General features: G+C 37.3%; 2 protein-coding genes across 2 annotated transcripts; both read left to right on the forward strand.

The window, feature by feature from the left end:
- Positions 1 to 517: 517 nt before the first annotated feature.
- LOC121647934 (aldo-keto reductase family 1 member D1-like) lies at positions 518 to 4,866 on the forward strand. The gene is made up of 9 exons (XM_041997761.1): positions 518 to 702; positions 1,064 to 1,231; positions 1,399 to 1,515; positions 1,901 to 1,978; positions 2,342 to 2,464; positions 2,729 to 2,838; positions 3,353 to 3,518; positions 3,991 to 4,073; positions 4,196 to 4,866. Exons 1-9 carry the CDS (start codon positions 610 to 612, stop codon positions 4,236 to 4,238), a joined length of 981 nt encoding a protein of 326 aa, XP_041853695.1. The 5' UTR covers positions 518 to 609; the 3' UTR covers positions 4,239 to 4,866.
- A 2,702-nt stretch (positions 4,867 to 7,568) lies between these two features.
- On the forward strand, positions 7,569 to 24,788 carry slc6a13 (solute carrier family 6 member 13). The gene is made up of 15 exons (XM_041997873.1): positions 7,569 to 7,759; positions 15,499 to 15,708; positions 16,261 to 16,395; positions 16,763 to 16,903; positions 17,986 to 18,067; positions 18,274 to 18,406; positions 18,715 to 18,849; positions 20,035 to 20,138; positions 20,354 to 20,478; positions 20,839 to 20,951; positions 21,077 to 21,214; positions 21,651 to 21,753; positions 21,857 to 21,957; positions 22,197 to 22,367; positions 23,239 to 24,788. The coding sequence occupies exons 1-15, from the start codon at positions 7,753 to 7,755 to the stop codon at positions 23,401 to 23,403; spliced, it is 1,863 nt and encodes a 620-aa protein (XP_041853807.1). The 5' UTR covers positions 7,569 to 7,752; the 3' UTR covers positions 23,404 to 24,788.
- Positions 24,789 to 25,049: the final 261 nt, after the last annotated feature.

The raw sequence follows: 25,049 nt of genomic DNA on the forward strand, positions 1-25,049 counted from the left end.
GAGCAGCTTGTCAGGCCAGAGTGGAGAGAAAGAGGAGACTACAAGAGGAGTTTTACCGTCCTAAGTTTAGTGTGACTTTTCTTTAAGTCTTAGTTTACAGTTTGTTGGTAACCTCACTTGGATATGTGTGCGTGAAATCCAGTAAGTGATGCTAAGTGATGTTAAGACAGTTTATTTGTTAAATATACTGGTTCATTCGCTTAATTGATGCCATGCGCTGTTCACATGAGCAGGCTACGCTTGCTACCAAGCAGCTGTGTTCATGTAGAAACTGCATACTTTGTGCCTTTATGTTGCAACTGCACCTGTGTTTGTATTAGTTAGGTGCTGATATTATTTCATTTCTGTTTTAGAACCACACAACCAAGACCTCCAGTGTGTATAAGGGACAGACTGTAAAACTCAGTTGGTTTAATAAACCCTGCATAAGTAAAGCCGACTCATTCTTTGGAGTTCTAACCGGACTCACAACAGGGATTTGAACACTCCAACCAGCCCAGCACTGTTACTATCTTTCATCAAGGTTCAATGTTCATGGCCAAACTCTGTTAGCCATTAGGTTGACTATAGTGCAGGTCATTTGGTTAGAGTATACGCATTTGCACACAAATGAATCTCACTTCAGAGAGCCACAGGATCCCTCTCAGTGACGGTAACTATATTCCACTCCTGGGATTGGGCACCTATGGGGACCTTCGAACGGTGAGTAGAATAAAGCTTCTCTTCATAGCTTAAAACATTGATTTCCCCATCAAGCATATGTACATGTGGTCTGCTTAGGAAATAAATGGGCTGAAAAAAAGCCCCATATGTAGTTGTCTTAGGGGTAAATATTGGCCTGAAGTTTATTTCCAAAATTGGTTATATCTAAATGCCAGCCAGTGTAATCCTGCAACCCCTTATACAAATGTTGGCTTGCCTGTTAATGGACCATTAACAAGGACAGGTCTTTATCATGTAGGAGTTTAAATGTTTATTGCTAATTTGGGGTTATATTACTAAAACAAGCACACTGTAACTTAAAAAAAAAATGATGTTTACATTTTCTGTGGATATCTTATAGACACCCAGAGGCACGGCACTTGAGTGTGTCAAGCTGGCCATCGATGTGGGTTACAGACACTTTGATGGGGCGCTGGTGTATTTCAATGAGTATGAAGTTGGCCAAGCCATTAGAGAAAAGATAGCAGATGGAACTGTGAGAAGAGAAGACATTTTTTACTGTGGAAAGGTAATATATATATCTAACTACACTTAACATTAAGAACTCATGGTGATTCTCTCAATGCCTATTTGCTGAATACTTAGAAACAATTTTCTAGAAACAGACATGCTTGCAAGGCTTCACTTTAAGTTGCTTTAAATGTTTTCTAATTAGTACTCTGTTATTTTCCTCAGCTCTGGAATACCTTCCATCCACCTGAGTTGGTGAGACCAGCATTGGAAAGGACTCTGAAAGCCTTACAACTCGACTATGTGGATCTCTACATTGTCGAGCTTCCCATGGCCTTCAAGGTGCCTACAGACTACACAAAGATAGCAGCTAACTGAGCTGAACGGAATTACTTCAAATAAAAAGTTACTTCACTTTCTTAAATCCTAGAAAAATAATGACAAAACATTGGCAGCTTCATTTAATCATGGTTGATATTCAGCAGCACATGGAAAGAGTTAATCATGCTCAGTAGGTTTGAGATAAAATGTAGTCAAGGTGCGTGTTTCCTTATGATTTAGTAACTGAAAGTCACCTATGTTGATGGGCTTTAGTCATGCAGTTAGATGTTGATGTGAATTGTGAAGTTTGATATGATAGTCAAATCAATGTTAACAGTACGCATCACAATGACTAAACTCCGCAACACAGAGATGTAACAAATGTTGATGTGTGCTTCCATTTTAGCCTGGAAAGGAATTTTACCCTAAAGATGAGGATGGAAAACACATCTACCACCACACAGACCTCTGTGCCACATGGGAGGTGAGTTTTTTTGAGATCCCAGAAGACCATGTGCTCTTTCTTCCTTGTTGTCTGTAAAATGATGTGATGCAATCAAAGCATTACAACATCATTTTCTCTTCTGTAATCGTAAGCCCTTTCACTTTTGCTTCACACATTTATGAGAATACCATTTTTTTAAAAAAAAGTACATAACAAAATTTTGAAAAAAATGGTATCATATTAAACAGGAAAGTTAAAACAAAATGACTTTTTATTAATACAATGACAATTTTTTAAGGAAGATTTTATTGATATTTTATTTATCCAAAGTTGTTATCCACAACTTAATTAGTTTTTTTAGTCTATGAAAAGCTGTAATGTCTTCTTTGTCCTTCTCAACAGGCTTTAGAGGCTTGTAAAGATGCTGGACTGGTTAAATCTCTGGGAGTCTCAAATTTCAACCGCAGGCAGCTTGAGCTGCTCCTCAATAAACCTGGACTCAAACACAAACCCGTCTCTAACCAGGTGACCCGGCTTTTAGTGTATTACAGGATATTGAAGTGTGCTGTAAGATTATAGGAACTGCTTTGCTGGTCATCACTTTCTAACTCCTGTTTAGTAAAACACTGAGAGCTTTTTTGTAAATATGAGAGCTTATTACTTATCTGTATTTTTAACTGGTTATGTATCTAAATAAGTATGTTTCCTTTTGTTTTGCACAACTGTATCCTAGCAATAGGAGCATTGACCCATTTTTCATTGTGCATTTTCCTCTCACTCACCTGTTAGATTGAATGCCATCCATATTTCACACAACCCAAACTTCTGGAGTTCTGTCGTCAGCATGACATTGTGATTGTTGGCTATTGCCCACTTGGCTCCTCCAGAGATGCTTCTTGGTACGTAGCTTTTAGCAGACTAGCTCGATCTGAGTTAAAGGGAAATTTTTAAAGAGAAGCAGCTGCCAGAGGTCAGCTTTTAAAAAATGTTTCCTTTTCTCTGTCATGTTATAAATAGACAGAGAAAAAAAAACTTTTTAAAATAAATTTCATTTAAAAGTATCCATTTTATTTTGTTTTGTTTTATTTGGTTAAATGTAATATATTTTAAAAATAAATTTGACATAAGTGAAATTGAAACAATGACACTTAATCAGGGGGGGGTCATGAGAATCAAATGATGAAGATTTCATGTCAAAAAGAGAAGTGGTTTCAGTTTTTTAAACTTTTGTCACGGGAAGGTTTAATCTGACAGTCACTAAAATTAAAAAAAGAAAACATTTAATATATGTGCAGCACATGCGTGATTGTAGTGTGAGATATCTCAACATCATTGCTACACTTAGGTTAGCTAGATGTAAAACCTTAAAATCATTGTCCTGGTTTAATTTAAATTTAATTCTGCCTTTTGCAGGGTGAATTTGAAGTGTCCTCCTATGCTGGAGGATGAGTTGCTGGTGTCCATTGGGAAGAAGTACAATAAGAGCAGTGCTCAGGTGGCTCTGCGCTTTAACGTACAAAGAGGAGTGGTAGTGATTCCAAAGAGCTTCAGCCCTGAGAGGATCAAACATAACTTCCAGGTATACTGTACGAGCCTGTGGGGGCAGTGCAATGATCTGGGGTTGCTGCAGGTGGTCAGGTATAGGTTCAGCAACATGTGCACAAAGAATGAGATCAGCTGAATATACTGAATGACCAGATTATTCCATCAATGGATTTTTTTTTCTTTTTAATGGCACAGGCCATGAAGGCATTGGCTCAAATAGTGAAAGAATTGTTCAGGCATTTACACACATAGATCAGTCAATGAGTCCAGACTTATTGACTGAAAAATCAATTCAGCACTGGATGGAAATAAATTTTGTTTCTTGTTGAAACAATACCACAGCAAATGCTGCTGTAATCAAAGCTAAACGCAGTACAACAAAATAGTAAGAGTGTGACTTTTTTTTTTTTTTTTTGGCCAGAGAACGTATAAAATCATGCTGTCACAACTCCTATTCTTGGATATTAATCATGGATTCATGTCTAACAAATTATTCTCTCTTCTAGATATTTGATTTTTCACTCACTAAGGATGAAATGAAAGCTATCGAAGCTCTGAACAAAAACATCCGCTTTGTGGAGCTGCTGATGTATGTATGATTGAAATGTTATGTTGTTTTTGTAATGTAATGCAAGAAAAGCTTGTTGAAAGACAAACAACAGATAATCATGCTCAGAAATAATCATCTTTTCTCTTTTTGGGGGGGCACAGGTGGAGTGATCATCCTGAATATCCCTTCCATGATGAATATTAAACTCAGAGTTTTCTGTGCTGTGCATTATTTTTTGTGCTTGAGTTTCTTAGTCAAAATAAAGAAAAATCAATTTAAAAAAGGGGGGGGACACAGACTTCCATATTATGTTTAGGTGCATTTTCACTCTGAACACTAGAGGGCTCCCTGTCATCAAATGGCCAGTGGATAAAGTATGTTTGGTTCTTCATATAGTTCCTGCAAGAGCAGAAGGTATGAAGGGCAACTCCAACATCAAACAACAAATTTGCTCTGATTGGCCAGACTGACTGGCCTCATCAAACTTCACTCATCATGTCACAATAACACTGCTAAAACTGGAAAAACTAAAGAAAGTTTTATTGGAACTACAATATTACCTACCAGGTTGACTCTTCAGCATTTTCCATGTCCATGCCAGAAAAATTAGAACAAGAACTATAAAAGCTATTAAAAATACCTACAAGAGAACTTTTTTGGTCATTGTAGGGCAAGATGCTGGGCAAAAGTATAAATACCCTGACAACCTTTCATGGGAATGTGTACTCCATAAGAAAATCTAGTTTGGTATTTTGTTGTCCAACTTCTTTAGTTAAATCAGGGGAAAAAAAACAAAAAAAACAACAAAACAACAAAAAAAAAACTGATGACCTACCTCAAGCACATTTGACAGTTATGACCTAAATGAGTTTTTTTTTTTTACAGACTATGCTAGATGCTAGGGCTAGATGGAGTCTTCAAATTCACCAATGCATTTTTTTTCTCAAATTGATTTTTAAAGTGATTTTTCTATTTCTTTTATTTTTTTATTTCTAGCATGCACCACATATATAACCACACCATGACACTGTGGATATCAGTATGTGTAGAACTGTAATATTATGAATAGATATTGCAGATATGTGTTTATTGGAAAATGCTTTCCATAATTTTTCTAAAGGTTTTTGGTTTATAACAAAAGAAGAAAAAATGTGCTCCTCACATTTAAACTTAAAACATCACTGATGTTTGAAATATGACATCTTGATCTGGTTAATAATTGACTGGTGTTATTGGTTCAATAAAACTTAGAATTAAGCACAAGCTTAGTTTAGACTCAGTCAGTAACATTATGTTGAGAACTTTTTTCAGAGGATTTCAACACATGACAACATGGCAAAGAAACACTTATCAAACGTTTATCATGTTTTAACATTGTTTTAACAAATACACATCACAACGCCCTGTATAGTGTTCATCCATAATAAAATCTGAATAAAGTTGAACCTCTTTGTTTATTTTGCAAGTCATTAGCCTTAGGCAGAAAAAACCGTCAGTCTCAGAGAGACTAAGTTTCATTAGATCAAATCTGTCAGTGGAATATTGACATTTTGAAATCTCTGTGTACACACCTTTTACCTACCTAAATCTTTGACAGTTACCCTCTGGGTATATGTCAAAGGGAAAAGAAATTTCCACTACACCAGTATAGGAGGTAGCAGTCAGGAGTATTTAGCAAAGAGATTTTTTTGTTTCCCTCTTAAAGGTGCAGTGTGTCACAAAATAAAAGAATAACAGATACATGTAATATAGCTTTAAAAATTGTGTTTCTGTTGGTATCTAATCACTTAACTGAAATAACTGTCGGGTTTTTATTCTCATAGAATGGTCCATCTATATCTGCTTGCCATGGGTCCACATACATAGCAGCTGCAATATTTGTGCCACCATTTTGACTACGGTGTCTCTGAATGGACAAACAACTCTGCGCGTGAAGTGAGAATCTTCTGAGCTTTTCTGACACCTGCTGGATTACTGTTTGGGTTAAGTAACGCCATAAAAGGCACAAAAAAGAAGACCGTACACATGATTGCAAGTTTGAAATAGTTATCTGTAGTGCAGTCACTAAAAACACGTTTATGTCTGTAAGAATTTTGGCCACTGACAGCCACCATCTATTCACAACCGTGCTTGACATTTGAAGTGATTGCTATGCCTGCCTTTACCACTAGATGTCAGTAAATCTTACACACTGTACCTTTAAATAAAGATAGTAAATAATGACGTTGAAGTCAGAGTAAGAATAGTGGTAAAACTGTTAATATGTTGAAAATAAAATATTAAGGAACATCCAAAAGTGACATGTGAGTAATGTAATGCAATAACAACAAACATTTTAAGATTAAATTATTAACATGTTATTGTTAGAAATATATAATATAAGAATAAAAGTGTGATGAATGTCTGTTGGTGGGGCACCCTATGAAAATTTGCCTGGGGCCCCAGGAGACGCATGAATCACCTCTGGATATAAACAGAAGTTACATCCATCATGTCTTTCTCTTAGCCCCACAGCATATTTGATGCAAATGGAAAACATGGGAAAAAAACAAGTTAAAATTGTAATTAAATCACCATGATATATATGTTTCATTCAAAAGAAAAAAAAAGTGAAATATCCATTTGAGTTAAAGGAGGCATGATAAAACTGAAATATTCTCCAGTTTTTTTTGTTTTGTTTTTTCCCCCATTAAGACCCATGAAGTTGTGCCCTTAACTGAACTAGACTTGTAAATTCCTGTGGTGTATAGTGTTTGCACAAGCTAAAACTTGCAGAGAAATGTAGCATGTTGGTGAGAATACCAACTAAACCTGCAGCTCTGATCAATCTTTAAATTTCAAAACATAGATCTCTGCTATTGTTTTTCATATACATCAATTACTAGAAACTCTCTGATGAGTTCCTTTGTCTTAATTCAAAACCCTTTAATATAAAACATCTTTAGATTGCTTGAAATTCCTCTTTTTAATCTTTACTTAAACTTCCTTTTGTGGTATAATGGCAGCAAACATCTCTATAAAACCCTCTGGATTGTCACCGTAAAACAAATGCTTCAAACCAGTCCGCTTTGGACTCACATGGTGGGAAAAAGTCCTGAATGGGTAGCTGGGTCTGTGAGGAGCAAATCTGGTCTTGGGGATAAAGGCCGTTTTTTCCGGGGGGTGGATTAAGGATGTGTTTAGAGCAGGGGCTTCATGAAAATGGAGTGACATTTTAATTACAATTAGTAAGAAAAGATGCTTGAAATGTGAGAATGATCCATGTGTGTGACGCATTTGAAAATGATCCGTTTTTGTTTGTCTACATCTTTTTAAAGTCAGATTCAGTAGCATAACTGATAGTTTAATGTAATTCAACTTGACTTTCTCTTCAATTTCTGGTTGTTTTCTGTGCAGGCTTGGAGAGAATGAGTTTGTCAAAAGGTTACGCAATCAGGCCACCACACTGAGGCAGCACAGACCTCTAGTGTGCTGCAGGCAGTGCGCGTGAGCGTTTGTGTGAAGGGATGTCTGAATGGATGGAAGGGAGAGGTTGGGGGGAGTGGAGTGTCTCCAGAGAGGTGCAAAGCTGAGGGAAAAATCTGAATGTAAGCTCCACCACAGTTTTGAGTTTCTCAATCCCCGCCCCTTCATGCTTGTTATATAGTGAAACCTGAAACAGTAAGAAGTCTGTTTATGACACCAAACTCTCCTCTGGAAACTGCTATTTCACATCAAAATGAAAGGTGAGTGCCACATTTGATTGTTGTTCATTTAATGCTTTTCTTCTGTCACAGACAATAGGAAACAAATACCTATTTTTCACATGAGCTAAGAATATTCTGATTTTATGTGATATTTACTGGCAGCAGAAATGAGTGAAAGCAGCTGCTTTAAACGCTTGCATGTTCATTCTAAAGAAACAATGCATGCATCCTCATATTAAAAGGCTGATTTCTGGAAATCTGATTTGACTTTTATAATCATTTTCATTCAACTTAACTTGATTCAGTATGATATTTTTTTTCTCTGTTTGGTAGCCAGATGCAGCTGAAAAAGAGCTTTTTATTCTACAGTCATTTAGCAGACGCTTATAACCGTTATGCAAAATACAGTTTTCATCCTCATCCACTAGTAAGAAAAAAAGAAAAATCTGACTTTAACTTTTTTTTCACAATTCATGCTCAAGCCTGTTTGTCCACAAATCTGAATGAGTTTGATTTCAGATGGACAAGATAAATTATTTCTGGTTTTCACACTTACCTGGAACAAATGGGAAAACAATGTGAAACAATGCTTTTCTTTGGAATTTCTGTATGGTGGTTGACTATTGCGCAACTGATGCAGTCAAATGTTGTGCAGCAAGAATTTCTGCATAGAGTGAATTATGAATATATGATTCCTTCACATGAGCCTTTGCACATGAAGGCCAAAAAGACCCATAGGGCTGAGAGCATTTATTTTTTATAGCCACGAGGCTTGTTACTCAAGAAAACTAAGCAACATAGCAGTCTCTGACAGATCCATCGCTTTTTTTTTTTTTTTTTTTTTTTTTTTTGGACTCTCACCTCACTGTCAAAGTACACACTGTTATTACTGCTTAGATAACTACCACTATTCCACTTATGTGAGCTTAGATCACAGTCATTGACAGCCTTTAAATGCACAACTCTCAATAGAAAATAAAAGGAGAAGGAAAAAGAAAAAGACCCAATATGTTGACAATAAAAATAAAACTAACCGCTTGTATACTCAAAGAATTATCAATAACTTCCTATTTTCTGCAGAAGCTGTTTATTTTCAGCTGAAGTTGTATTTTTTTTATTCCCGACCTGCAAACAACATAAGTCCATCTGCTGCATGCAGCTGCATGCATAGTAACACGTTTACCCTGCAGCACACAGCAAACATCGTTGGCATTTTCAGAGCATGACACCTAAACAGATTTTAAGGGCGAGGCTCTGTGGATTAAAAGTACCTGTTCGTCCATTTTCCAAATTAGATCATAGAAGAATACAGACATTTGGTCAAATTTTCATTAACAGACTTTGACCAGATTTAACAGACAGCAATGTTTTCAGTCAGTGTTTGGTGTACACGTTAACAACTTCATGGTTAATATGGGTACTAAAGTCAAGAATTACTACAAATGCTGTTATAATCACATAAAATTTTCTTTGTTTTGAATTTGAACTTCTGCCCCCCAAATTATAATCACTCGTATGTGCATAGAGGTCACTTGTCCATTTTGATACGGCCTTAAATGAGAACGTGCAAAAGCTATGATGACCTGCTTCCAAAAAAATTGCAATTTGACAAAAGCAGCTTAAAATTTATGGGTCACAACATAGTTAAATATCAATGTAGGCTTTTAAAGTTGTAATTACCTGTTTTTATTACTTGAAAATATTGTGCATTTTCAAAAATCTTAACATTACTACATTTTCAAGGCTCCAAAAAACACACTTACATGTGATATTGCACAACTATAAGATATTTAATAGAAAATAACTCAGGAGGTGGCAGCTGATAAGCCAAACCACCCCCTGCTACTTTCTACTTAGCTGTCACTCAGTGGGTTTGGGTTAAGTGTGAAAGAGACACATGGTTTGGTTTAGAAATTGTGGAAGAAAACAAGGATCAACAGATGGGATATAGTTCAGAGGAAATTTCAGAGTGATCTGAAAGTCAGCATGTTACCATGCTTGGGTCAGTGGTGTAGCAAGCTTTTCAAAAGTGAGGAGGATGTGGCTTGCTGAGGTGGGGGGGTTGGTGTTTTTTTTTTTTTTTACCATGCCCTGTACTCCATTAAATTTACCCTCCATAGATATTGGTTTCTCTTGTTTTCAGAGAAACCCGATAAAAAACATTAAATTCTTCACAAAGGACCAAAACTAAATCCTTGTAATCATCATCATCATCATCTCAGAGGAGTACAGATGTGGAAGTGATCTGATGTGTGCATCACATCCCCTGAATTCTTCCTAAGATGAAACACCTTGAATGTGACTCTACACTTGAGTGGATAAACTTACCAAATCCAACACAAATACAATGTACTTACATTCAAAACTATTTTCCGGTAAATGCTAACTTAATATTTTCATGTGATTTTTTTTTTTTTTTTTTCCCTTTGGGGGGAGGGTGGGGTTGTACCTGGTCCTGAGGTCAGCAGGTCTGTATGTTTGCCTGCTCTAGAATAGGTGGAGTAAATGCTCATTTTCAGACTTCCACAGTACTTGAGGATTTTAATCAGGTGTGTTGTAACAGGGGAACATGAGGGAAAGGGATCTCAGGACCAGGATTGGGGAAACTGTGGAAAGAAATTTCTGCAATCAAATTTTGTTGTCACCATGAGGTTAAAACCACTTTCAAGTCCAGACCCTACAGTTTCCTGTGGACACAGTTTGGGATTTTTCTTTACCCCCTTTTCCACTCTTGTGACAAAGTTGAGCAAATACGCTCAAATTTCTCAGTTTTTTTTTTTTTAATATCATGTATAGTTACCTATACATAAAAAAAAATCATGAAGGTAAGTCAGCCAGTTATTCATTGAAGGTAAGGGTTAAGCATAAAATACACACATAGTCAGATTTAGGTATCATTTACTAAACTAAAAGCACACAGACCTCCACCAAGCCAGTGTAATTTATTTTTTTTTTTGCCAGTTATTGTGGGCATTACTGTTTGAATCAAATGCTATCGTGGCAATTTTTCTCTATCTCACCATAGTAAAGAATCTTTAAAAATTTCCTGGATCCAGGCGGTGATTCGGATCACCTCCAACATCTAATCACTTGTTCCAAATTCCATTTTTGAGAGTTCCTGAAAATTTAATCAAAATCTGTTCATAACTTTTGGAGTTATGTTGCTAAGAGACAGAGAGACAGACAAACCAATAACACCCAATACATGACCTTCACCTTAGCAGATGTAATAAAAAATATTCTAAATATTATTAGGGTTAATTTTTTTTAAAGGTTCATTTTCTGTTTTAATAAATATGTTTGGAGGTTTGCTTAACATACCCTTAAAGATGCACATCAGAACTTTTGCAGGTTTTCGCAGTAATGCGACGATGGCTAACTCAGCATCTAACTTGCATTCTCCAACACAGCTGGATTAAAAAATCATTTTCAGCCTTCCACAGCACTTGAGGACATGTTAATTTACTGTCTTTTGGGTTTAGTCGGATGTGTTTTAATGGGGGAACATGAGGTAAAGGGACCAGCATTGGGGAAACTTTGTAAAGACCTTTCTCGCAATTAAGTTCTTGTCATGGTGCAGGGAAGGAATCGGACCCAGGAAGCAGACAGAACCACCGTACTGCAAAATAACAGAAATTTATTGATAGACAGCTGGCAAGCTCAGCGGAACAGAGGAGGGAGTCTTCACTGCGCGGTGGGGTTTTAGTCCCCCAAGATCCAAGGCAGGGAGGTGATCCACTAGCCGCCGGTTAAAAACAGTAGATCTCCCTCCAGGAATAGGTGGCAGGCAGGGCAGACAGAAGCAGGCGTAAATGGAGGTGATCCGGCAGACAAGGTGGACGAAGGGCAGGCAGAAGTAGGCGTAGACTGATGAGATCAGGCAGGCAAGGTAGAAGCTTCTTCCGGAGCAGTCTCAGGCCAAGCAGGAGAACTGATGATCTGGCAAGGAACTGTTGTAGCCAGCAGCTAATGACTGATGCATGTGAGGAGTGTAGGAGGTGATCCAAACGAGCTCGCTCTCCACCTGCTGCTGAAAGCAATTAGGCTGAACAGTCAATTCAGAACCAGTCCTGGTTATGTCAACCACTCCATGACAGTTCTGTTGTCACCATGAGATCACAACCAAGCTTACAGCTCAAACTGATCTCACAGAAATACGTGAAATAACCATGAGGTCTCAACACTTACGTGTGTGTCCCCGGCACGTAATTGTGTAGGGACCATGGCAATGTTAAGTCAATGGTGGAGCCTTGCTGTGGTGTCAGCACATCTTTTCTGGTTCCCAAACAAATAAAGGCACAAGTTACATTTTCTAATGCAGAAAAAAAAATGTTTTTGATATCTTTATCATAATTTCACTAAATAAGCTGTGGTACACTATGAACGTTTAGCTCCTTCATAACATATTTTTTTAGTGTGGGTAAGTGTGTCTGTGTTTGTATGTTGTTGTATTGTTAATGTTTTGTTTTGTTTTTTTACATAATCAGATCATTTTGAATGAAACCTGGCTACAAACTCTTGGATTGTTTCATTTACACGATTGAAAGGATATTTTATTTTTATTTTTATTTTATTTTATATTATCAATTCACCTCCAATATTAGTATTGATAAGGTTAAAGTGGAGCACTAAACACTGTGTTCTTGTTCTTTAAAGGGACCGTGAACACAACTGTGAACTCAATAATCTAATTGTTAAATGGGTGAAAATGTATTTTATCCTTATGTGTTCATCCTAGTTGGTGGGTAAAACACATGAATTATTACATGACAGCTCTCTAAATGAGGTGGTCCCATGTCTTTAGCCCCTTTTGTTGTTAAATTATAAGGTGAAGGTTCAGTCAGTTTTCAAAGGAGCCATGTAGAATGTTTATACTGACATGCAATTCTCCAGATGAAGCCCTTTCATCTGGAGTGACGATATTGCAAATGCATCTGAATGAAGCATTTGGTTTAGTGAAAGCCAAAGTTTTATTTTTCTCATTTTACTGACAGAGACCTTCAAAAGCTTAGTTTCAGAGAGCACTTGCAAAACCTATCATTAAAAAATTAACTTTTTTCCTTCATGTATATTCCAAAATGAGTCACCTTTAGAGTTACAATATTTACAAATCTAGGACATTTATATATGCTTGAAAGAAGGCATGACATTTTAGATTTAAGGTCAACACAATCTATGGGTCAGAGTCAGGGTTGCATCACAGATTATCAAATACACATGCATAGGCTACCATTTCAATAACCGTTGAGAAATAACATAAAAAAATGTAATGGAACGCAGTCTATTGCTGGCAGACTGCCCAAAACAGGATTGGAGCATGTCATGCATGTAGCAGTGTCCATGGCAACCATGTTAGCAACAATCTTGTGATACCTGAAAGAATGTTTGTAAATAAAAAAAAAAATTAAAAATTAAAAGAACTATCCAATTTGTTTAAGGTCCACTGTGAATGAAACACAGCCTTTGCATTGCTGTTTGTTCTTAGTCACAGTCGAAATACCTTAATTTTACGTTGTTTTTCATTAAAATACGTCGTAATGAGGATTTGAGATTAGCCGGTGGAAGGATTCCCATCAGATGGGTTTGGGAGTCTTCTTGTATCAGATGATAGCCCACTTTCCTGTATGAAAGGGCTTACTAATATTAACGGTGAATTAATAATAAGAGAATAGAATATTTTTTCTGTCACATAAATAAAACCATCCAAGAGTCAGTAGTCAAGTTTCATCAAAAAAGAAAAACACACCCACACACACAAAATTATATTCAAAAGCAAAACTTTCATAGTGTACTAGTGAAATTATGATAATGATATTGAAAACATTTTTCTGCATTTTCTGCCTTTTTTTGTTGTTGCTTCGGTACCAGAAAAGTTCTGCAGACAGCATGTCAGAGCTCCACCACAGATTTATCATTGCCCTGATGGGCTCGGGATTTTATGGGATAGATACATTTTTTTCTGCATTAGAAAACTTAACTTGTACCATCATTTGGTTGTTCCGGACAACTAAAAGTCATGCAGACAACACAACAAAGCTCCACCACCGACTTAACATTGCCCTGATTTCCATGTTCCTGGCACAATTACGTACTGGGAACCACATAAGTGTTGAGACCTCATGATTATTTCACGTATTTCTGTGAGATCTAGTTTGTGGTCCAGGTGGATTTGATCTTTCTTTGGATACAACCCTGGGCTTTATTTACCATTTCTTTCATTCTTTTGGCAAAAATGAGCAAACAGTTTGGTTGACTGAAGATTCACATTTAAACCTCTGAGTTCTCATATCATCTGTATTTACACTACTAGTCAAACCTTGGGACTTGCTTTCCTATTAAATTTAATGGGAAAATGTGCCCAAACTTTTGACTGGTAAGGTCCATATGATCAAACTCTTCCACAAAGGAAAGTTAGTCAGTCATTCAGTAGGTTATTCTGTCAGTCTCTCACTATCTCCATTAGCTGCTAAGTCCAGGTTGTTTTGAGAGGAGGCGTGATGGCAATCTGTACCAGCATAAAGCTATAAAGCTCCTCCTCGGCATATTTTCGCAGTGTGCTTCTCTTATGTGTCTTATAAAATGTGATAACATTTTTCTTTTTGACAGAACATGTTACATTAAATGACAATAACAAGTAATCCCATCTTTTACAATTGTTTCTTATGAAGGGAAGTACTTTGTCCAGAGAGAAAGTGAAAAAGTGAGGGGGAACTATCTGGCTGTGAGACCAGTGAGGACTGTTATTTACCAACACAAAAGCGAGGGGCTACTCTGCTTTTGTTACACTAAGCCTTCATTCCCACCGACTGCCCTTTCGAAAAACAAGGAACTCTACCACAGTTTGGCTTTAGTTTGGAGATTTTGGCTCCTAAAATGGGTCCGATTTCCAAAGCAATGAACACAGAACATACAAAGTCATGCCTGTGCTCAACTTCTACACTCTGTCAGCAGGAGCACATTCCTGAAGGTGGCTTCACATGAGACACACTGATAGATGGAATTTCCATTCCATGTGTTGTTTTCAGAGAAACTGGGTGCATTCTGGTACCTGAGTTAGTATAACCGAGTTTCCTGCTGAGTGATGACCAATTGGTTTGAATTTGGTCTGCAGCAGTGGCCACAATCTGTTCCGGAGAAAGAAAAAGGGGTAACAGAGGGGCCGGTGAGGAGCCTATTAATGCAACCTGACAGGAGTGAGCACAGTCAGTGAGCTGTCTGTTTCCTCCACAGAGGGAAATTCTTTCAGCAGCACTGGCCCCAAAACAGAATACAACTAGACTGGTTTTACCAGCCTCACATACGGTCACGTAACCTCAAGCCATTACTCACTCCATCCAAGGCAAAGAAAAGTTAATGCTGGCATAAACAAGCATATCTGGTTCATCACATACACAAAGAAAATGCTTCTTAAAAAACTAGCCAAGGTCTTGAAATGCGGTGTGGAGCACATTCCAAGTATGGTCTTTGAATTTGGGAGCTCACATGGACTTTAAAATAGGACAAATCAATAGAAATACACTAGCCTAACAATATAGGCTGGAACATCTATGGAGGACAGGATAAATGGATGGTCACAGGATGTGTTCCAATAAATAAACCACTAGCCGAGTAAGAACATAAAAAGAAGACTTAACAAGAGCAAATGCAGAAGTTCCACAAGGAGACAAAGTGGGCAAGCATGGCTTCTTTCAAGTTTTCATTATTTTTTTAATCTTTTGTCAGAATTTCTTTTCACTAATTTGGTTTTCCTCTTGCGCTCTTTGTAATGTAACTCTTAGGTCGCACAGGAGATGTGGAGAACATATCCAAGGTGGAGCCCTCCAATGGGCACAGTAGAACTCTGGATATTGTTCCTAGCACAGAGGAGAAAATGGCGGACAGGGGTCAATGGGGCAACAAGATTGAGTTTGTCCTGTCAGTAGCTGGAGAAATTATCGGCCTGGGAAATGTCTGGCGGTTCCCCTACCTTTGTTATAAGAATGGAGGAGGTGAGTGCAGATTTTTTTTTAAAAAAAAATCTGAAACCCTTTTTTATGGAATGGCACTAGTTAACGAAGCGCAGCATCAGGGTGTAGAAAAACTTTTTTTATCTATGGGTGAGGTAGATAGGGTTTTTGCAGGCTAATACCTGCACCAAACACACACATTTTGGTGACTTAACTGTTCAAGCATAAAAACACAAGTCTTTTAATGTTTTCATATGCAGGCGCTTGCAAGCAGCTGAAACAAGCCCTTAAGAGGGAAGTACAGCACATATGTGGGTGTAGAATGTGGGTTAATACACTGCATGTTGTTTTTTAAGGAGATTTGTTGCTGAAAGAAGGTGGAAAATAAATTTAATCTTAATTATGCAGCAGATGTGTAACACTATAAGCCTCATTAAACAAAAACAAAAGACATTTTTGGTTGGAAAAAGCAGAAACTCATAACTTGGTATTATACATAGTGTCTGGAGCAAGTTAAATATGTACCAGTTTCTATGATCATGAATCCTGTTGTTCTTGAGCGTCTTTGTGAAATTCCTTTTTCAATTTATGCAGGGGCCTTTTTTATACCATACCTCATCTTCTTGTTTGCTTGTGGGATCCCCGTCTTCTTTCTTGAGACGGCTTTGGGTCAGTACACCAGTGAAGGAGGCATCACTTGCTGGAGGAAAATCTGTCCATTGTTTGAAGGTAATCTAACGATGCTAAACAATATTTTTTTAATTATTATAAAATGATTGTAATAGATGTACCCAAACTCATCCCTGTTATGACATAACTAAAAATTGTTTATCTGTGGAAATACAGGAAATACATAAATCAAAGTGTGCATGTTACTACACATCTTTACTATATTAAAGAGGAATTAATGAGATCTCATTGCTGGATTTATAAATTTGTGCAAGTAGTACTGACATATTCAAAATCTTTTAGCAGTCAACTGAAAAAATTTTTGTTTAAAAAAACCTGAAGATTTCATTCATTCAAGATGACACCACTGCACACAGTTAGGCTGTATGTGTGATGAAATTTCTCTTTCTTTCTTGTAATTTATCAGGAGTGGGTTATGCCACCCAGGTGATTGTTGCTTTGCTGAACATATATTATATCGTTGTGTTGGCGTGGGCCATCTTCTACCTGTCCAACTGCTTCACCTGGGATCTGCCCTGGGCAACCTGCAACAACACGTGGAACACAAGTGAGACATGAGACCCTTGAACAGCAACATAATCTAGTGACAGCTGGGTTGTTTATAGGATGTTGGCCCAGTTTAACTTTTTGTGTGTGTGTGTGTGTGTCTGTGTGTGTGTGTGTGTGGTTTAGGCTGTTTCACTGTCCTCAAACTCTTCACGTTATCCATGATTTTGAGGTCAGAGCTTTGTAGGACTCATGCCATTTAGAGCAAAACTCCTTCTGTTTTCTTGTCAGTAGCAGATGAAAGCCATTTGATAATTGAGGTTGCTGTCAACTTTAAGAATAAATCTTAGTCAAGTCAAACAACCTATCGTGGTATGAATACTTTTAAAATTATCAAAGATAAAGTGTAGTCAGGTCTTTATTTGCATCCCATGAAGCCTGAGATTTGATATGATAGAAAAAAATTCTATAACAGAGAGAAATGTGGTGAGATGTGGAATGACCATATGAATTTCCCTAAAGTTTACCTTGACCTTGACCATGGCCTTGAGCAGGTTTTTAACAAACAATTTGATTATATGGGTGGTCCAAAGTCTCAGAAACCAAATACATTTGGTAATAAATGACCACATTATTGTATTAATATAGTTTAGATAGCAAAATCAATAAATTAATTCAAGGGTTGTTTAAATAATTGCTATGATTTTTTTTTTTTTTACTTTTGCATTACATCTTTATGACTTTGATAATTTACTCTATCTTCTTCTAGTGCTACAACTTTTGATAAACTGATGTTAAAAACAGTAAACCAGCTAAACATCAGCGTGTTAGCATTAGCTGTCTTAGCCTTCTACCATATAGCTTACATTCTGCTCACAGAGTAAAGTTCAGCTTCATAATATGAACAAAGCTGCACACTTTAAAAAACTGCTTTAACCCTCTATCAAAACTGAATGTTCCCTTCATCGTTTCATTTATTCATAGTTTTGTTTTATTTAGAGGAAGTGAATGTTCCCGTAGCCCTTCACTTTTCTGTCTCAGCGGTGGCATTGCTTCTCTTGCCTGAGTGTAACTTGGAAACCTTGGAGAAAGCTTGGATTTCTTCACACGATTGAATGTCCTTTTGTCTATTCTTCATTCAAGATTCCTGTATGGCATTTCAGAGGGGGAATAGCTCCATCAATCACCATGAGAACACCACCTCTCCTGTCATTGAGTTCTGGGAGTAAGTGCCGTTTTGTTTGGCCATGTCCTCGAAAGACAGTAGATGTTAGAAAATTCACCAAATATCCATCTGAAAAAGTGATTTGAATTAGAAACCAGAAAGTCTTTCAGGTTGTGAATGCTGATTTGGAATTGCTGAGAAAATCCAGGTGGGTTTTAATGATTTGGAAGAGCAGAACTTACATCTGTCTTGTGTGATTACTCCAGACGCAGAGTGCTGAGAATTTCTTCAGGTATTCACCAGATTGGCTCTCTGAATTGGGATCTGGTTATCTGTCTGGCTGTTGCATGGGTCATCTGCTACTTCTGCATCTGGAAGGGGGTCAAATCCACTGGCAAGGTGAAGCAATGCTCTTTTACGAAAGGCAAAAATATTAAATTTTTGTTCATCACAGCTACTCAGTATTTCTTAGAAATAATTCATGAAGATTAGTATCATCTCTGTCAGTTTAATGGACAAATACTGGCATCTACAAAACATCAATACGGCAACTGTCAATGCTCTATCTTTTATTTATTTGAACAATATGATTTATACTCTGAGAGATGATGCTGAGCAAAAACACTCATCTGGCAATGGAAGAATTTAAAAATGAAGAAATGATCATGAATGTGTGTCTAATGAGGAACTGATGTCTTTCTCTATAGGTGGTTTACTTCACAGCTACCTTCCCTTATGTTATGCTTGTGATCCTACTGATCAGAGGGGTCACCCTGCCAGGGGCCTCCAGAGGAATTCACTTCTACCTTTACCCTGACTTGGGACGGCTCTCTGACCCACAGGTAAGTTAAAATGTACTTCTGAAATGTACACTCCTGTTTTCCTTATACAGGCCCACAGGTTGCAAAATGGGTACAAACTACTGTGGCATTGCATTAGATAAATTATACACGTCCAAAATGTTACAATCATTCTTACACGAAAGGGAAAGGTATTTTAAAGTATGAAGAAAGACTAAAAGTTCTATTGTTTCTGTTAGACAAGTTCAGTTTGGTTCACTGTCGCTGCCTTCAAAGTGTCATTAGTGACACTATGCTCTAGTTGCCCCAAGCTCCATGCTGTGAACTATTATCATCAAGCTCTAAACATATACAATTCAAGCATGAAAATCTAATAGCCCCCTCCTGCTTCATTCCATCTCAGGGCTCTCATGCTATGATTGAGAGCCCCATTAGTGTTGGCCAAGTCAAGCTAGGCTGGTGGAGTTGTTGTCTTGGGATTCTCTGCCTTTGTGCAATGTTGTGTCCAGTGCTTGTGCTGTTGGTTGGACCTTCAGTCAATCAGATCGTCAGTCCTAGCTGCCAACATGCTCCTGTGCTCTGGTAGCACTTTACCAGAACTGCAAGAAAAAAGAGAGACCTCATTAGAATTGTAAAACAGGAATGAGAGATCAAAAGGTTTCGCACTTTACACCCTAGAGGTGGGGATTGGATTTAGGCTTTTCTGGGTAGGGTATGTCAGGGTTGTGAGGGAGAGAGACTGGTTTTTCAGGGTCTGGAATTTGGGGATTTAAAAGACAAAACACAATGCTTGTTTTAAAGTAAGCTTTTTGGTGGGTTCAATGCTGCTGTGGTGGAGAGCAGTTTAAACTAAAAACATCCTCTATGGTGACTCCTTTTCTGCTAAGTTTGACCAGGGGGCTGTAGGTTTGCACCTGGAGCTGTTATACAAAACGCATAGTACTGAGTAAATAGACATCTATAAGGAATTAAATTCCTCAATCTACAAAATCAATGCCCTGAGATGCGACATCTGGTAGCCCCGCTGTGCTGCAGGGTTCACAAGCAAGCTGCTGTCCAAATGAGGGATGTTTGCGACAACAGCTGGGGCCTCACTTATCACAACTAATCCACTTTAAAGCATAAAAATAGGAATCTTCAATCAGGTCACACTGAGAAATTACATCCTACATGTGTTCTAACACAAACTGTTAAATGTGTTTCTACCTTTTTTTGTTTTATCATAAGGTCTGGATGGATGCTGGAACTCAGATTTTCTTCTCATATGCCATCTGCCTGGGCTGCCTCACCGCCCTTGGAAGCTACAACAAATATAACAACAACTGCTATAAGTGAGGGCTTAGATTCTACAATTGTTAGCAGGATAGACTGCACATCACTTCCTCTCCATTCATCAACCTCATCTTTAACCTGTTGTTTTACCCCAACACTTTATATCAAAATTAAGTCAGCACTTTAATTTGAAGTTATTAAGCAATATTTTAAACAGTTTAACACATGTGTTTCCTTTTTCTTGCTTTATGATCCATGTCTGTGTTGTTTCTAGGGATTGCCTGTCCCTTTGTTTCCTGAACAGTGGTACCAGCTTTGTTGCAGGCTTTGCCATCTTCTCCATCCTTGGCTTCATGTCCTTCGAGCAAAACGTGCCCATATCAGAAGTGGCTGAATCTGGTTTGTATTTTTCTTTATTACTAATGCAAATGCAGTATCCTGAGGGAGACTGTGCAAATATATTGCCTAGCTCCTTCAGCTAAACTATGTAAAGGCACCCCTACAGCCTATAAGGCAATAACAATTAAAGAAAATAAATAAAAATTCTTAGCAGAGTTCAGTGTTTATTAGTTTTTTTCCAGTTTTTAAGAACCTTCACCGGTTATACACATTTAGACATTTATTTTGTCTCAGATGCATTTATGAATACCACAACATTGTGCAGGTTAGAGTAAAACGTTGTAACTGGTTGGTTCAGTGAACCAGAGTCGCTGTAACCTTATGACTAAGAATTTTAACATCGATCTGTCTGTGTCCCAGGTCCAGGTTTGGCCTTCATTGCATATCCTCGTGCTGTCTCCATGATGCCATTTTCACCTCTGTGGGCCTGCTGCTTCTTCATCATGATTGTCTTTCTGGGACTGGACAGTCAGGTAAGATAAAACTATGAACCCCAAAACAACCACACATGAGAAGATAATCGGATCAAATAAGTAGAGTTTGGCTTATTTACCTTGTTGCCAACATTTCTCACAAGTCTTGCATCTTTCTTTCTCAGTTTGTTTGTGTAGAGAGCCTGGTGACAGCCATGGTGGACATGTATCCCTCTGTCTTCCGCCGTAAAAACCGCAGGGAGCTCTTCATCCTTGCAGTAGCTGTGGTGTCCTTCCTCATGGGTCTCGTCATGCTGACACAGGTTCGTCTTAGCGCCGTACTAGAAGCAAATTATTATAAGCCCAAAAGACTGTTCAAGAATACTCTGCTCATGGAGAAACTGAACAATAAAATGACTACATTTAATATTAATGAGACAGTAAATAATGATGAATGAAATGGGCCTCTTGAGTTTACTTCTAGGAAAAAATGTCATGTCTTTGATATTTTAGCCAGATTTATGTCAACTTGTCAAACTGACAAATGTTTGAAGTGATAATAAATACCAGAGCAGCCCCTTAGCAGTGCCCCTCCAACGGTTGGGGAGCACTGTGAGGCAGCTAAACACAAATCATACTAAGGCACAGCCATTACTGGTAGACTGTTTTAACTAATATTTGTAGTGTGGCAGTTCATTTCATTTTCATTTCATCTGGTTGTATTTAAGGTTGTGATCTCGTACCTGTTTGTATCTACAGGGAGGCATGTATGTCTTCCAGCTCTTTGACTACTACGCAGCCAGTGGGATGTGCCTGCTTTTTGTGGCTATTTTTGAAACAATTTGCATTGGTTGGATTTATGGTGAGTGTGTTTTCTAGACTTTTGTGATATTCATGAAACTCTTCTGTTTTAAATAAATGATCACTAAAATACTGATGTTACTCTCTGCTGTGTCTTATCACAGGGGCTGATCGTTTCTATGACAACATAGAGGATATGATTGGCTATCGACCCAGCCCTGTCATCAAATACTGCTGGCTTTTCTTCACCCCTGCCACATGCTTTGTAAATCTTACATTCATTTTCAGTTTGCATGTTTTCACACTCCTCTCCTGAAAGTGGAGCAGCCTCTGCTGGTCAGCATTATAAATGCAGTTCATGAAACTACTACACCACAAATAATCTGCACTTTATCTACATTGTAAAAATTCCAATAAGGTTCAAATTAAGTATAGTTACCAGCTATGATGTGAAATATCTAGCCTTTGTCTTGGCAGATTAATAACTTGTCCTTTATTTCTCAGGGAACTTTTGCCTTTGCATTAATCAAGTACTCACCTCTAAAGTACAACAACGATTATGTGTACCCATGGTGGGGGAATGGAATTGGCTGGATTCTGGCTTTGTCCTCCATGCTTTGCATTCCTCTTTGGGTGGCAGCGAAGCTCTACTACACCCCAGGAACCCTCAAAGAAGTAAGCATTTCAGCTTGTGTTATTGCTGGCCAAGTGTTTAAAAATGCATTTAAAGGTTTAATTTACCAAGAGTAATTATTCTCCTGAAAAGTAGGTTTTTGAGAGATATTCCCTCATTAGTAACTGTATAAAATATATTACAAATTTGACAGTACAGTATGTTAAATGGTTTACAGTATTGTTTATTATCATTAATATTCCTATTAATATTAATATATATGTAAAATAATATTTATTAATAGATCTATTATATTTTTACAAAATGATTATGAATGGTTGATCATTTAAACAAATAAATAAAATAACCAAAACACACTGTAAAAATAAAATAGTATAGAGTCAATTACCTCCTTATTGCAGCAGAGCTGAAGTAGCCTCTGACTGAAGACACGTTTTTGAATGATCTCTATCTTGTCTAGCAGGTATGTAGTGTTGGCATATGTTTTGAGCAGCATGTCCAGAGCAGTTCTCCAGCAAAGAGATACAATTTGTTTTTAATTCTTTGAGTCGCTGCATGTGATGCTGCTGCCCAAACAGATGGAGACTACGCTCTCCTCCATGCGGTAACTTCTTCAGAGAAAAATCTTAACAAAGGTTATTGTAGTTTAGCTAGTTATCAAATAAGCATAATATTACTGCTTAGTTAGAATTTCTATTTTATATTTAAACTTCAGTGAAATTAAATATCCCTGCCTATACATTAAGCACATACAGTACATTCATATAAGTAGCAGAGGTGCAGCCATGCAAAGTGAGTTAAGGGAACTATTATGCTCTTGTCTCCTTCCTACTTTGCTGCATGTCAGGAGTAAAACTTTATAGAGACTATCTGCTGCTGATCGAAATTGTTATGATGATTTTCCATTCACAGCGCCTCGTTCTCTTGACCACTCCTTCCACGGACTTGCCGAAGACTAAGCAGGAACAGGAGAGGCTGCCGGCCATCTTTGCAGCAGATGGGGACAGCTTACAGCAGAAAGCTCCTTCTTCTAAAGACGGCTACTTCCCTGTTGATGAAAAGGAGTCTCATTGCTAAAGACTTAAAGGTTGGAGTTCTGTGGAAGGCTCTGAGGTCATTCCTCAGCTTTGACACTCTCTCAGCAATACCTCAACTGACAAGGTGATGAAACAGGCAGAGATGCAGGCTTTCAGATTTACCTCACATGTAGCTGCCTTCCTGCTGCTGCACCTTTCACCCTTGTATTGGTGCCTTCTACATAAGATTCAAACACACTTTTGGAGAACTGGTTAACATTTTATTTGTCAGTATTAGAGTAACATGCACATGTGAAAATGTGACCACTAAAGGTATTCAATGGCAAATTATTTAAATTTGCTTGTGTTTGCTTTCTAAGGAAGCATTTTCATCTGATGTGGACATCTCTGATATATTGATGACAGCTTTGTTTTTACTGTACAGTTGGTTTTACATCCCAGGATGTAAAATTCTCTGATAAACCTCTGATTAATTTTAGCTGAGAGTGCTGCATATGAACTCAGCTAAGCTTCAGTGTTTTTATTTCATATTAATAGTACCGGAACAATTGATTCAGTGTTTGTTTTTACATCGGTTTACTGAACTGTAAAAAGTTGCAACATTATTTTAATTTAGGTAGAGTTGCTTTACATCTAATGCACTGAATCATATTAAATGAAAATGCAAAGTGCCTGAATGGCACAGCTGTGCTACTTCCATGATGTGTGCAGGGAAAGCTGATATGAGGGTTTCATTCCAAAAAGATCATCTTGCTTGGGGTCACTTTCTGCTATACATAAAGAATTGTATTCTTTTACATGTTGGGATGAACATATGATCAGTGATTACTGATACAAGACACTTTTAGATATATAACTTTTATATGCTAAAACATTTTTATGACCAATTAAAAGTACCTTAATTTAAACAAAATGTGTTTATATGTTTGGGGATGTTATTGGGGATGTTATTGATTGAGCTTGATCATATTCATATTTAAAAATAAAAAACAAAGACTGGGAATTTTATCAGTACATTCACCAATTATACATTAATATACTTTTGTTTGCAATGGTACATTCACGTAAATTATTAATCATTTCACTGTTTATGTCAAATTTAGGTTATTTTGCATTTAAAGCATGGCGATACAAAGCTGTACCTTGTAAAACACCAAGATACAATAAGTCTATTTTTAATTTTAGTGCTGACTGTAATTTGATGTGAATTGATCATTTATCTGTGCAATAAAGTTTAATGGAACCATTAATAGCTTTAATAAGCTTTAACAAATCAAAATGAAAGTGTGCAGCCTCTAAACATCCTTTAACTGGTTGGTTTAGTCCAGCACACCAGTTATAACAAACCTGAAAAGATGCAAATACTTCAACCTTGTTTGCTGTTCAGTATCCTTTCCTGTCAACTGATGCAACAAATATGATGTATTTTTCATGAAAAAAAAAATCCCAATTCTGCCAATCTACTTCCACATATCTTCACAACCACATATCAGTCATTTCTCTGGTATTTAGAATAAAAGGTTGTCCAAAAGCAATTGATATCTAAACTAATAAAAGACTGGATTTTTTTTATCACTACTTTTCTTGAAAGATAAGTTATAGTTTAGGCTGAAAGGTAATTTCACTTACAGGTCTGAAAACTACAGACAACACATCTGAGTCAAGTATTTTTTATTGTTATTTGTC

The sequence above is a fragment of the Melanotaenia boesemani genome, chromosome 10 (genome assembly GCF_017639745.1).
Source record: "Melanotaenia boesemani isolate fMelBoe1 chromosome 10, fMelBoe1.pri, whole genome shotgun sequence".
NCBI classification, from domain to species: domain Eukaryota; kingdom Metazoa; phylum Chordata; class Actinopteri; order Atheriniformes; family Melanotaeniidae; genus Melanotaenia; species Melanotaenia boesemani.

Coding starts and splice junctions, on each gene's coding strand:
- LOC121647934 (XM_041997761.1), top strand. CDS start 610: ATGAATCTCACTTCAGAGAGCCACAGGATCCCTCTCAGTGACGGTAAC. Junction 1,232..1,398: donor ACATTTTTTACTGTGGAAAG/GTAATATATATA, acceptor TATTTTCCTCAG/CTCTGGAATACCTTCCATCC. Junction 4,074..4,195: donor CGCTTTGTGGAGCTGCTGAT/GTATGTATGATT, acceptor GGGGGGGCACAG/GTGGAGTGATCATCCTGAAT.
- slc6a13 (XM_041997873.1), top strand. Junction 15,709..16,260: donor TTGTTATAAGAATGGAGGAG/GTGAGTGCAGAT, acceptor CAATTTATGCAG/GGGCCTTTTTTATACCATAC. Junction 16,904..17,985: donor CAACAACACGTGGAACACAA/GTGAGACATGAG, acceptor TCTTCATTCAAG/ATTCCTGTATGGCATTTCAG.